Here is a 14,856-nt window from a genome sequence, read left to right as displayed (position 1 = left end):
CTATTTATACATAGTTGTTAAAAAGGTTTTCATTCACAGAATGCAACATTCACAATGGGCAATTAGGCAAAGAAATGTGTGATGCAGAAGTTTCCTTCAGGATCAAAGCACGTTTCATTTTTTTCGGGCCACATGAAGTGGTGTAGATAAAAAAAAATTTACTGACCTTTGGTTTCATGAAAAAATTATCGGAACAAAATTAACCGGTTATAACCCGTTACCAGAATTTAAAAATAAAGTTTTCACTCTGGAATAATTGAAAATCACTTTGTTCCCATTTTCGGTTACATTCTGCAAAAAATTTAGTTCATTTTCAGTTTTCATTCCTTGAACAGTTTTAAGTCCCTGATTACATGAAATCATGTTCCCTTTCAAAGACACATCAACGTTGCGTAATGACGCAATTGGGACTACGTCAGTGGTCTCATGTGGTGTGAAGCCTGTATACAATCATGCCAATTTATTGGCTGATGGTGCTTAAGTGACGCCCATAGGGAGCCACGTCATGGGCTCTATATAGGCGAGCACTTGGCACCATCTCGCCAGATTTTCTTACTTCAGTGCACAAATTTGTATAAGCCCGTGTGGTTACTAGTGACTCACGCCGAAGTGAGGACTATGTTCTCCCTTTTGAGTGACAACACGTGAGGCTGTTGTTGGAAATGAGCAGTTCATGTGCGGATTCAACCGCATTGTTAAACAGGCCCAATGGCGCTTCATCGAGGCTCTGTCAAACCATGCAGTCTTTAAAAGGAGCCATATGAGCCTTGAGGCTCTGGATCTTGTCATAAGAAGGATTGAAAATTAATGTTAATTTCTTTCCCATGTTCACACATTCTTCTCCATTCTAATGCTAGAGAAGATGGACTATCTGGCATTCTTTGCTGTAAATACATTCAGAGTGACCCATTTTTTCTATTTGCCCGATTGAATTCGGCCTCTGTCCCCACTGGCCAAGGGTCTCGGGACAGGCATAACAGAATTTGATGTATAATAAGCTCAAGTGTTCACAAATCACACTTTCATAAATGTCAAACGCTGTTCCCCCCATAATAAATGCTGGGGCCATTGTGGCAAACCTGCTTGCTCTCAATTCCCTCCCTATTTGCACATTCTTCCCTGCTCTGTGCTAGGGAAGATGGTTTATCTGGCATCCTCTGCTGCAAATACATTCAGAGTGACCTCTTTTTATAATTGCTTGATCGAATTCGGCCTCTATCCCCATGGCCAAGGGTTTGTAACAGGCATAACAGAATTCAATGTACAATAAGCACAAGTGCTCTCCCCCAATGTTCATACACTCTTTTCCATTTAAACATTCCTGCTGTAAGCACACTTCAGTATGACAGTCATTATGCCTAAATACAATTAAGGCAAACATTGTTAAACCCCATTCAATCAGCCACAATGATGGAGGCACGAGGACTTCCCTCTACTGTGTCGCTGGTTGTAAGGCGGCTGCCAAAGGTACGCCAAGAGCGCCATCTAGTGGTTACTCATTGCACTGCAATAGAGAATCATGCATTAATTCCTCAGTCTGCCCATGTAACTACTTGACAGCAGTTAAAATGTGCTCCAAATTGGGTAATTCGAACAAGAGAGAATGCATTTTTCCTTACAGCATAATGTCATATGTGCAGCCGGGGGACTGGTTTGTGACAATAGATTTGAAAGATGTTCAGGTTCGCTTTTGGGGGCAAAGCGTACCAATTTTGTGTCCTTCTTTACGGTCTTGAGGTAACACATCGTACGTTCACAAAATGCATGGATGCAGCACTGACGCCCTTGAGGCATCATGGCATCCATATTTGTAATTATTTTGAAGATTGGTTAGTGTTAGCTCACTCAGGGAGTTTGGTTGCCCAACATTGAAATGTCGTTCTCAGTCACTTAAGCAGTCTAGGGCTGCGAGCTAACCTAGACAAGAGCATCTTGTAGCTGAGGCAATAGACTCTGTTTCGAGAGGTGGAGCTAGACTCGCAGACAATGCAGGCATGCTCGTCTCCGGCTCACGTTCTGTCATTATGCAAGTGTCTAGCGATGTTCAAAGTGGGACACGTTCTTTCACAGGCTTTTGGGGCTTATGATCGCGGCATTCTCTGTCATTCCCCTGGGCATCTTGCATGCGAGACCTTTTCAGTGTTGGGTGAGCTCTGTAAAGGGACTGCAACCACTGATCCATGCGTTTCATCCCATCAGAGTGACACATGGGTGCTACCAAGCTCTGTTACCATGGAAACAGAACCACTTTCTGCGGAATGGGTGTTCTGTTGGGACAGGTGTGTCACCGCAAAGTGATAACGACAGATGCCACCTCTGTGGGTTGGGGCGCTGTGTACGAGAACCATCCTGCTCAAGGAGTATAGATGGGTCAGTGGCTGAATTGGCGGAGTCTGGAGATGCTAGAAGTGCTGTTGGCTTTGAAGTTGTTCCTTCTGGAAATTCGGGGCAGTCATGTCCTCATCCGGTCGGACAACACGGTGGATGGTGGTGGCTTACATACATCAACCGTCAGGGAGAGGTGCAGCCTGAGCATGGCACGTCGCATTCTTCTGTGGGCACAGGACAATGTGCTGTCTCTACGAGTGGTACATGTTCCGGGCCGGTTTAATTTGGGGGCGGATCCCCTGTCCAGACAGGTTCTGATGCCTGGAGAATGGACATTACACCCACAGATTGTGGAACAATTCTGGATGAGGTTCGACAGAGGGGAAGTGGACCTTATTGCGTCAAGCGAGACGTCACACTGTCCCCTCTGGTTTTCTCTCTCGTCCCCGACACCGCTGGGCATAGATGCGCTGCGCATCAGTGGCCGACTTCACATCTTTATGCATTTCCACCGATCAACCTGCTGCACTCGGTTCTGCAGAGGGTTCGGGAGGATCGTGTTCGGCTTATGTTAGTGGCGCCATATTGGTCAGCTCAAGTATGGTTTTCGACTCATGGAGAGAATAGAGAGAATGCCTTGGGAGCATTCGGCACCCCCGGCTCGAGTTATGAAAATTGTGGGTTTGGACCCTCAATGGGGCCCTCTTTTTAATGATGGTTTATCCCCCGCTGTGGTTGATACCATCTTAAATGCTAGAACTCCATCAATTAGAAGGTTATATATGTTTAAATGGCGTATTTTCGCCTCTTGGTGCGCAGTGCGGAGTGAGGATCCAGTCCACTGCCCAGTTGGTTCAGTGCTGGATTTTTTTGCAAGATCATTCATGGGCTTAGAGAGTTGGCAGCTACTGTTCACATGACGTGTTGGTATCTCGTCCCAATTGCATCATTACACAATGTTGATGTTTCCTTGAAAGGGAACGTCTTGATTAAGAACGTAACCTTGGTTCCCTGAAAGGGAATGAGAGTGTATCTGGTCATACTCTCTAGTTGCTGCATAGGCTCATGCCTTTTACAGAAAATCTGGAGAGATGGTGCCAAGCGCTCACCAATATAGAGCCTGTGATGTGGCTCCCTATGGGCATCACTTAAGCGCCATCAGCCAATAAATTGGCATGATTGTATACAGGCTTCAGATCATGTGAGATGACTGATGTAGTCCCAGTTGCGTCATTATGCAATGTCTGCAAGTTTGCACTATTTCGATACAGTTGCAAGGGTGACGCATTATTATAATGATATAATTGTTCGAAATGTTGAATTGTCTAGGCATCTGAGAGGTGAGATATATAACCCACCTTTAAATTTTATTTTCATATATGAAATAAAACTTCATCGTGTTTTTCTCTACACGTCTTTTTAATTCCACAATGAATCTTTGGTCGTCTCCATACTCTTGTTCACCCATCGCCAATAATTTGTGAATTCTTACTGACATGTAATTGCTGTTAGGCTTATGAAGGAGTGGTATTAGAACGATCTTGGAGTGAGAAAAAGCATCCACACTCCAGAAAAAAACACCACTCCCAGTTCCACTTTCGCTCCATCCACAATGCTCACATACTCTAGTCCTGAGAGTCGGACTGTGCCTTTGTTTGCGGGGCAATACAGCTTTTATGATTCAGCCTTGCCTGCTTTCTCTCACATTCATGCACAATTTCTAAGACACTGTCTGTCTGAATTTCTGCCTTCTCTTTCGCATAGTGACAGTCTCGATACAGCAGGCCAGGTAGGTCAGGCAGCTCAGGGTTTTAAAAGATATTTGAGGTGGACACATTGTGTTGTTCTTTCCAAGATTATCCGCAGCACTCTAAATGCAAACAAGTAAATGACTCAGACAGGATGACATTGGAGAAAATGAAATTCTGATGGGTTGTTGCCTAGACGCCCACTGTCTCACTGAAATCAGTTTAGCTGAGACCTCTGTGCTGCCTGGACTACGAGACAGAGTCATATTAAATCCATGACATGTCTAGTACAGGGGCACAATGGAGAGGGGTGGGTTTGGTTTACCTTCTTGTTGTTTAATATACAGTATGTGTGTATTTGTGTGTGTGTGTGTTTGTTCAGAATACTGTTGACAAGCTAATAAAGAAGACTAACCTGGCCCTGGTGGTGGGCAGCAGTAGCTGGAGAGAGCAGTTTGTCAGCGCTGTCACTGTCAGTGCAGGTCAGTGTCTTTCTGCATCTTTCTGCTGTACTATAATCATGCATACACACAGCTCATCTGCCTGTAAGTCCACTAAAACTCATTTATATTCATAACAAATTTTATATAACACTGCGTCCTTACCTTTTTTTTTTATTTATTAATGTCAATTAATAAATCAACCCATGTTAATCTAGGGTTTTGTACTAAACAGCCACAACAGTCAACATCATCACACAACTGAATATTTTATCAGTCGCTTGGTATCTATTTTTGTTGCATTGCATTGCACTGAATAGCCCCACCCACAGTGAAATGTCATTGGTCCAAAATCTTGCTGCACTGCATTGCACTGAATAGCCCCACCCACAGTGAAATCTCATTGGTCCAAAATCTTGCTGCACATTTAATAGCTGTGTATTAAACATCAAATATGTTTTGTTCTTGTTCTTGCTTTTTATTTGCACAGCATTTCACTTTTAATGAGGACAGAAAGTTATTTGAAACTTGATTTATTGTGCCTAGCTAGGTCACGATGTAACACATTTAATTATTCTTGTGCAATGAAAATAAAGGAATTCAGCTGAACCCAACTGAATTCAAAAGTATTATTTGCCATATTTCCTAATCATTTCACCTTGCTGTGTACTATATACAATACCTTGACTGAATGATTACCGCCTCAGGTGATGATGATGAGGAGGAGAGCGGGGAGGAGCGCTTGCCCTCATGCTTTGATTACATCATGCACTTCCTGACGGTTTTCTGGAAGGTTCTGTTTGCCTTTGTACCACCTACGGAGTACTGGAATGGCTGGGCCTGCTTCATCGTATCCATCACGCTCATCGGAGTCCTGACTGCTGTTACCGGAGATCTAGCATCTCACTTTGGTTGTACAGTTGGCCTGAAGGATACTGTCACAGCTGTGGTGTTTGTGGCCTTGGGAACATCTGTGCCCGGTGAGTGTGTGGAAGTGTTTGTCTGTAAGTAGTGCCACCCATCTGATCTTTCTCATCCATCCACCATTTTCTCCAACCATGGGGATTTGCCTTTATTTATGTGACAGTGGAGGTAAACAGGAAAGTGGGGCAGATAGAGAAAAAGGGGAAATGGGATTGGGACATGGCCAAGGTTTCCCATTCCTGGTCCTGGAGTGTTTTGTTTCAACTCTCCTAAACCAACTAAACAAGGTCTTTGGGTTAATTGAAAATAACCACCAGGTGTGTTGGAGCAGGGTTGGGAAAATGACTTTCCAGGAGCAGGAAAGAGGATCCTTGCTATAAACCAACAGCTCTTTTACAGTATGTCATGAGCATGTGTGCTGCTACCTTTTGTACCACAGCTTCAGCCTTCACCCAAGATTTCTGATAGATAAATATTGTATAAAACCCCAGGGATGTTTTGAAGGTGCACTCAGTGATATTTCTGTTTATGTTCACTGACACTTAGGAGCGTAGGTGAAGCATCTCGCAAAAACAGAAGTTGTGAGTTACTGATGCCATTGTAAAAATTGGCTTTTCGCAGTCAGCCATGATTCATTTATCATTATCAGTAATTATAGGACATTATTCAGTGACAGACAGCTTGTCATATAATCTCAAAATGGTGGCACTCATAATGTGAGAGCAGCACCACATGTAAAATAAAACCACTTTTTCTGTCTAAAACAACTAGAGTCTTTATCTAATGTGAGTGTTCATATTTTTAAACACATTTTTCAAAAAAAACTAATCTACTATTACTTTTTTTTTTTAAGTTAAGAAATGACAAAATCACTGAGTGCACCTTTATCTGATCTGACTCTGATGTTGTGCTTTACAGTCAGTACTACATATCTACCCACTTTGTTGCATTATCTGTGTTTTGCCTCTATCATGTCATAAATTATGATTACTTAGTATTTTGTCTTTCTAATTTGTCTTTCCATGATGGCACCATGCAGTCTGTCTGTAAGTGTGTGAATGTTGTAGTTTATTTAGAGGACGATTAATTATGTGGACTATTTAGAGGAGCATGATTTGCTCTGGAGCTGCAGGAGATTTCTGTATTTTTCTTGGTATTAGCAGAGTCTGAAACTGCATATGCTCAAGCTGTGTATGTCAAACCATTCTCAAGCTCCAGCTCCTGTAATGAAAAGCCCCATGCTACATGAGCGATAAAGCTCAAATGAGATATTTTAATGTCTCAGCTAGGGTTAGGGATAGAGTTAGGGTTACATCTCTCTCACAAAAATGAGAGATGGTTTCTATTTAAAATGTCTTTAAAAAAGGAGTCTTTTATTATTTAGTAGCAGGGAATTTAAAACAAACGTTTTGGCCAAAAGCATTCCTCAATGTGTAATCTCATATCTTATTTGGTCTTCCTATAGATAACCTGTGAGTGTTATAAGGTGTTCATAATTAACTAATCAGCCAATATGCAATGTCCAACTCAACACAGTTGCACAATCTCTCAGACAGAAATATGTCCAAAAGAAGAACAAATGATTACTTTTACTTAATGGTGTAGTTCTCCCAAAAATGAAAATTCTGTAGTTGTTTCCTCACCCTCAATTCATTCCAAATCCATATTACTTTCTCTTTCTACCATAGAATGGAAGTTTAGGAGATACGTCAGAGACAACATTAATACATATATGAGACATAACTAAAACTCCATTAAGTCTTCTTGAGCTATGAAAGAGCAACCCTTATGAGCAATTAAATTTACCTCTTGGGCAGGCCCAGACAGAATCTGCGCACATAGAACTCTGCAGATTTCCACAGAATTGAAGCCTCTTTCATTCACAAAAGGTCCACACATCCCCCACCCCTTGCTTGTTTATTTATTAAATATTTTGGCTAATTTGGGTATGCTTTCAGCTATCAAACAGTGTGTAATCGTAACTCCATTCAACACATTTTACAATGTTTAAAGCCTTTCTGCAGAATTCTGCAGATTTGACCTTTAATTAACACAGAAAATGTGAAAAAAGTCTTGGCTTTTTCTTGTGTTCTTCCAATTCTCACCATACCACTTTCTATGTTCTCTTCCTCATTTTCTCTCCCTGTCTCTCTCCAGACACCTTTGCTAGTAAGGTGGCAGCCATCCAGGACCAATACGCTGATGCGTCCATTGGTAATGTGACAGGTAGTAATGCAGTTAACGTCTTCCTGGGTATCGGGGTGGCATGGACCATCGCTGCCGTGTACTGGCACAGTCAGGGCAAAAGCTTCCAAGTCCCGCCTGGCTCGCTGGCTTTCTCCGTCACCCTCTTCACCATCCTGGCACTAGTGTGTGTCCTTATACTGCTGTACCGCCGTCGACCTTCTGTATCTGGGGGTGAGCTGGGGGGCCCACGAACCGCCAAGCTGCTCACTGCCGCCTTCTTCATCTCGCTCTGGCTCATCTACATCATGCTGTCCTCGCTGGAGGCTTACTGCCACGTGCCTGGCTTCTAAGAGGGAACATAAGAGAGAAAGAAAGATGTACTCTTCGGTCTATAACCCCCAATCATTCTTCCTCTCTGCTTTTGTGTATACACTACATAGCGAAAAGTATGTGGACACCCTCTACTTAAGGGGTTTGCCAAGGCCTCTTAGTTCCAGAGAAGGCAAATCTTAATGATATGGCATACAATGGCTTTCCAGAGAATTGTGTGCTTCCAACTTTGTGACAGCAGTTTGGGGAGGGCCTTTTTCTATTCCAACAGGACAATGCCCCTCTGCTAAAAACGAGGTCCATAAAGAAATGGTTTATCGAGTATGGTCTGGAAGAACTTCACTGGTCTGCTAAGCCTAGACCTGAACCCCACTGAACACCTTTGGGAAGAGTTGGAACACTGACAGGCCCCATCACCCAAAATCAGTCTCTGATCTCACTGATAATCTTGTGTCTGAAAAGGAGCAAATCCCCACAGCACTGTTACAACATGTAGTGGAAAGACTTTCCAAAATAGTGGAAGCTATGAAGTAGGTCCAACTCCCTATTAATGCCAATGGTTTTGAAATTCAATCCTCAACAAGCACACATAGGTGTGGTGTTGTGGTGTCTACATACTTTTATGCCATATAGTGTCTGAGAAGTCTAAAATAGGTGTTTACATTTGTTCTTACTGGTAATTATTGTTGTTCAAATTAAACTTGCTTCCTGTCATGAACAATAATATGGATATCTTGTTGAATGTCGCAGAGGATGATGGAGGCTATGTTGGTTTCATGCACATCTTCTTTTTATAAATGGTTCTCATGGTTGACATTGTGTAATTTGCCAACTGGATATTTAGACACAGCAACGCTTTTCCCTCCAGAATACTCTCCTAAGAGCCCCCTCAGCAATTTTCCTGCTTCAGCACTTATTTTTTCAAGGAACCGTCTTTAACGCCTCACTTCAATACTCTCTCAGAAATCCCTCTTCTATTATTTTTTTTTTTCGCTCTCAGCCCATCAATAGACTCATTACCACTGCAGAGTTTGGTTTGCTACACACCTCCACCTGCCCTCAAGAAATGAACACTCTATTTCTTCTGTCTTCTTTTCCCTGCTACTGCAGTTCCCCACAGACCTACATATACCCCCACTGAAACTGTTCATTTTTCACAAATATTATTTTATACTATTAAAGTAGTCCAGTGAGGGCTTAGCCTTCCCAAACTGACCCGCCCCCAATACTATCTATACCACACTCTTTTCACTTCGGACTCTACCCTCTAGCACTACCTATACCACACTTTGTTCACCTCTGACTCCACCCCCAAAACTACCTATTCCATGCCATCTTCATCTCAGAACCCACCACCAACACTACCTATTCCACACTCTCTTCACCTTAGACTCCATCCCCAACACTTACTGTGTTACACTAGGTGTGTTTGACTTGAACTGCATGTCGATTTACCGTTTGGCGAGATTTGCCGGTTGCAGTCGGGGGAGGAGTTGAAAAGAGAGCCATCAAGCCAGACAATTTTGCGCTTCCCGTCGCATGCAGAACCTACATCAGTCACAGCAGATCACGTGATGTTTGCTTTCTTTATTGCAGTCGAAGTGGAGTTCAGATAGACAGATGCTTCAATTTAACATATAACAACCAGAAACATTATTCATTTGAAAAGGTTATGTGCTGCTTTATACAGTGCCTGCTGGTGTACAAGGAGGAAGTCAAATAAAAGCCTATGTTATTTTATTATTATTTCATATTAATAAAGCAGTCAGTAATTTTAATCATTTTGAATGTTTTTTTTTATGAATAAGCATGATATTACTATGACAAAACATAATATAAAATTATATAAACGTGATGTACTGTTATAAAAACATGGATTTGTGAAAGTTTTTGCCAAACTGGAGGTGTCAGAATAAACACCATGGTAATGGCATACTACCATACTAGTCTTATTTCTACCATAGACTGACATAGCAGAAGTAGTAAGAGCAGTATGTGAAGTATGCAGTTTTGAACACAGCCCATGAAACATGTCACTGTTGTGAGTCTGGCCAATCGTGAATAAGCTGTGCAGTTATCAGAGCTTGTGCAGCTCCTTGAAGCAACTGCAGAGGCTGCGCCAGGTGGCAGCTCTCGAATCACTCTCGTGGTACTTTGATGGGATACATCACAGTGACACGGCAGTGGCTTTGTCTCAAGTCGAACAAAATTTCTAACCAACATGCACTGCTTAAAGTTTGCTGCCGATCGGTCTGCGCAGTGCTGCATGAAATCAATCACACCTAGTATCTTCACCAATGATCCCGCCCCAACCAAATCTATACAACACCTTCTGCACTTCTGACTCCACCCCAATGCTACCAAAACAAAACCCTCTTTACTTCAGACCCCACCCCCAAAACTACTATAACACACCCCATCTTCACCTCAGTCTCCACCCTAGCACTACCTGTGCCACAATTTGTTCACCATTGACCCTACCCCAACTCTACCTATACACACCCTCTTTACCTCTGATTTCTGATTGACTCATAATACTTCCCATACCACACCTTCTTCACTAATAACCCCGCCCCACAACAACCATTATCACACCCTCATAATTTCTACTCAGTTTTTAATGTTAAGTGCTTGTGTTGTAGATCTTTTAAAAAATGCTCTTGTGTATTTTTGTTTTTTCCATACTTATAAAATTTTATTATAATGTAAAAAGAAGGACTGTTGGAAGAAAAAGGAGATCTTTTTCAAGATTTTCTGGCTGTTTTTGTTTAAAGTGAATAAAAACACAAGAGATGCACATTTTGCATGGCACAACATTCGTGTCAGAAGTTGAACGGAGACCAAAAGACAGTTAATGATGAACAGTGACAAGAACCAAGGTATTGGTGTTTATTCATGTGATATTTATTGATATTTATTATTATCAACTATGTTTTACCTAGGGAAATATTGTAGACTGTATGTGTTTAAGAGCATGTATTTGATTGGGAGTGTGCAACAGATTTGATAAAAGGTATGAGTGTTGGGTGTACCAGTCTGTCAAACAGTGTTCTAAGTCTTGTACATATGAATATGTGTCTTAATGTCTGAAAGTGAATTTTGTGTCTTACACTGCCACACTCTGGAATTTTGGGCTCCTATCCTGTCTAGGCCTGAGCTTCTGGTTCCTTCCCCAACATTCATGAATCTAAAAAAGACTGTATATTATATGGTGGTCTCATGATATTGGTCCTAATTCATGCCATGAGAGAGCAGTCTGTCCTGTCATACAGCCATGTTCTGCAACAATATTGTGTAAATGTAGAAGTTACAAGCAGAGTATTCTGTGTTTTTAAACTCTATTCATTATTGAAAGGCATTGCATTGAGTCATGTGGTTTTGTGTGATCGCAGCAAGGGTGCCTTGATATCAATAAGACAATTTATTTAGGCCATAGGCCTGTTTTCTAGGTCATGTCTTCACATGCTTGAAACGAGTCCAATAAGGAAAGATGGTGAACATTTTTGAATTTCTTTTTATATGAGGTCCTCTACTTAAATACTGTATATTAACCAGAGCTGTTTCTAATTATTGAAGCTTTTGCTTCTGATAGGATCGCCGTTACCTAATTAGCATTAATATGCATGCTTAATGTATAATGGACTGAGTTTCAGTTCAGTTTATTTTGCTCTCTCTTATCTGTTTTCTCCATCGAGTCCTTAAATAATGACACTTGGTCCATTTCCATTCAGCCAGGAGTTAAACCAGCTTAGTTAAGCCAAGTTCCTCTCTCTCTCTCTCTCTCTCTTCCTGTCTCTATCCGTTTTTCCACTTGCCTAAGTGATACAGTGATTGCAGCTTTCAGTTTGCAGATATAACAGCCATCTGCTTGGTTCAACCTGGGACAAATGCTCTAGGAAATGTTGGTGTTGCTTACGATAAGGGGGTCCCAATATGCAAGGCAGTGTTGCAAACTTTTTAATGCAATGAAAAAGCAAATTTTAAAGAGCATTTTGAAAATGGTAAGAACAACCCCAAACTGCCGGAAGGCGGATTTGTAGGTGTAATAACACCAGTGGCCAAATGCACAATTTCAGAAGTGTGCTACCTGTCACAAAGAAATTGTACGGGGGAATATTTCGATTGGTTCAAAATAGACCTCCATTTTAGTGGTAAAGAAAAAAATGTAACAAATGTTTAACAAATTCACAGTCAGCCATCTACAGAAATGTTCAGTCCAGTCTGCTCAGTTTCACAGTATCACTGTCTCCAGATCCTGTGTGACGCACAAGTGGGCAGAAACCGATGTACATATGGTTCACATTTTTACTGGCATATTTGTATTTATACATTCAGACATTTCAGTGATACTAGAATAAAAAAAAGCACAGAGAAATGTATTTTTAGTGCTGCTTGTTGCTAGGCGACATCTCAAAGAGTCATTGTCTTTCTGTCATTATGTTATCTGATGTCAGTGCTGTACGGTGGGTGGGTGGGTAGGTGAGTGAGGGGTCTGCTGGTTTGTAATTACTTTCTAAGGTCACTCGCCTCTCTTTTCTTACCTGACCACACACACTTAAAATTTTGCCCTAATTCAAGGACAACCCATAATTAGAGAGTTAAAGAATCAGAAGCTGCCCTATGGGTTTTAAATTGCTTAATATTATTAATAAGAGCTGATGTTGCTTTGTGGAGAGCAGAGCAGTGATTGATATCTCTGAGGTAAGCAGATTGCTTTTAGAGATAGCAGTAATGACTCCTGGTGATGTTGTATAGACCTAATGGAATGTTTCTGTAAGTTACCAACAGCAGAAAGGATTATGGTGGGAAATCTCCATATAATTATCAAAAGCCAGTGGATACATTTGAAGATGAAGGAAAATACCATATGAGACTTTTACAACCCAATTTGAACATCCTCTGTTTTATGGGGAATGCAAGGGCCATCCTTGGTGGCCTAAAAAATAGTGTTACTTACACCAACACTTTATGAAAAAATAACAGTAGGTGCACCTATGAAGACCATATTTACATGGAAAATCCTTAAATTCCTGTATGCTGGAATGAAAACAGAGCACAAGCTTAAATATTTCTTAAGATGTAAAGTAAATATAAACTTTACTAGAGGGTGCCTCTTGTGACACCAAACGGAAATGCAAAAATAATGATTTTCCCAAATACTCCCTCTGCCTGCCATTGATCGGAAGATAGTCTTGCCCCAAACTCACACCATTGTTTACATACATTTTGCTGTGTCGGGCTAGAAAACAGAGTAATGTTATGATTGCACAACAGAGACATTGCCTGCTTATAGTTATCCCTGCATATTAAGCTGGGGTGGGAGAAGGTATTTGAACATCAAATAAATTACATCACATTTAAAATAACAATTCAAAAGAATAAGAATAAGTAATAAGTAAGTAAAGAATAAGTAATAGATTTCCTTCCATTTCAACACTATGACCAAGCAAATGGCGTGTAATGAACTTCCACACAAGTAAACACAAAAATTACCTTTATGAATATCTAATATTCATAGTCCATCATAGCATGCTTGATTCATTGTCATATGTCAGAGTGCTTGTGTGTCGTGTGAGAGTCCCAGACTGTCACACATGCTCTCTTTTGATACTTCAATCTAAAAGCATGTCTTTTCTGTGTGTGCATTTCTCTTTAATCACAACATTGAAATATTTACAAAAGAAACAATTTGTGCTTGGTTTTGTATGTATTGATATTTGATAAATTACTGTTTAAAAAAAAAAAAAAAAACTTGTTTTTTAAAAGCCAAGTGTTCTACTTAGTTACATGACACTATTATCGTCTTGAGATCTGTTCTGTACTGGGACAAATGTATATTTTAGGTTAGAAAAAAGTGCTATATTGAGTACTTTATTGTAACAAAGTAAATTATGTTTTCAATGTTATAATTAAAGGTATGTGTGTGGGAGAGTGTGATTTTATGTGAACTCATGAAAGCTAATGTGAAGAGGAATTATTTTGCCAAAAGATGGAGAATGAGTTTCTATTTGTAATGTGTGCATTTTTGTTTTTTTGTTTTTTCATTTATTATTGAGTACATTAAAGTTGGAATTGTATATTAAGAACAGAAGTCTTTATTAAAAGTGCTTTGTGTTCTCACATGCAAATAACAAATGAAAACAACACACCTCGGTTTATCTACTGTTCATTGTTTCTTCATTGACTTTTCTTGGCATTTATATTAAACCCCTTAATTAATATTCAGGTTAATTTGTTATATAATCTAACACGTAACTTCAATGTAAAGTGGAAATGTAGTCAATATTTGGGGTGTTGTCATGGGCAGTATATGGCTTTGATGAAAAAACTTGACGTTTTAAAAGACGTGAACTAATTTCCCAAGGTTTGCTAGGGGAAATCCACTTAATGAAACTGAATTTATGATTGTATATGGAAAAAAGTAAGTTCTTGCGTTCTCCAGAATGATTGACAGATGGCTCCTGACTTGGTTCCGTCCCCCTGCAGACCGATGAACTGCACAGTTGTTCAAAATAGTCATTAGAGGTAAAGAAAAGGAGGAAGACAGAGAAGAGGAAATGCTCTGGAGTGAAGAATCTAAATTATAAGAACAGAACAACGTTACAGTAACCCTCTAAGGACAAGAACAGAAGGACAATGAAGCTTTTTAAAGAGCCTGTTAATGAGCTACTAACCCTTCAGCAAGTATGTTAAAGTAAAATATAATATGTGGAATCAATATAACATGCTTTCATTCATTATTGCTTTGGAACTACATGAAAGAAACACTGACAAGCATCTGTGGAGGCCAAGCCACTGTAATATTGCTGTTTTCTCTAAAACTGGACAACAAGGATTAAAAAAGTTGTCATAATACTGGTGTAATTTCCTGCATGGTGGTCATATTAATGACAATTTGT

At 40.4% G+C, this 14,856-nt stretch overlaps 1 protein-coding gene across 2 annotated transcripts in view; it reads left to right on the top strand.

Moving 5' to 3' along the window:
* The window catches only part of LOC127430497 (sodium/calcium exchanger 1-like), a 108,636-nt gene extending 94,510 nt beyond the window's left edge, over window positions 1-14,126 (top strand). For both annotated transcript variants that reach the window (XM_051680303.1, XM_051680302.1), the window contains 3 exons: window positions 4,459-4,558; window positions 5,224-5,496; window positions 7,598-14,126. In XM_051680303.1, coding sequence (XP_051536263.1) covers window positions 4,459-4,558; window positions 5,224-5,496; window positions 7,598-7,977 — 753 coding nt within the window. In that variant the 3' untranslated portion in view covers window positions 7,978-14,126. The remainder of the gene's footprint in view (window positions 1-4,458; window positions 4,559-5,223; window positions 5,497-7,597) is intronic.
* The last annotated feature ends 730 nt before the right edge of the window (window positions 14,127-14,856 follow it).

Source organism: Myxocyprinus asiaticus, chromosome 40, assembly GCF_019703515.2.
Source record: "Myxocyprinus asiaticus isolate MX2 ecotype Aquarium Trade chromosome 40, UBuf_Myxa_2, whole genome shotgun sequence".
NCBI classification, from domain to species: domain Eukaryota; kingdom Metazoa; phylum Chordata; class Actinopteri; order Cypriniformes; family Catostomidae; genus Myxocyprinus; species Myxocyprinus asiaticus.
Note: the sequence above shows the minus strand (reverse complement) of the source record. Positions and strands in the feature narration are given on the sequence as shown.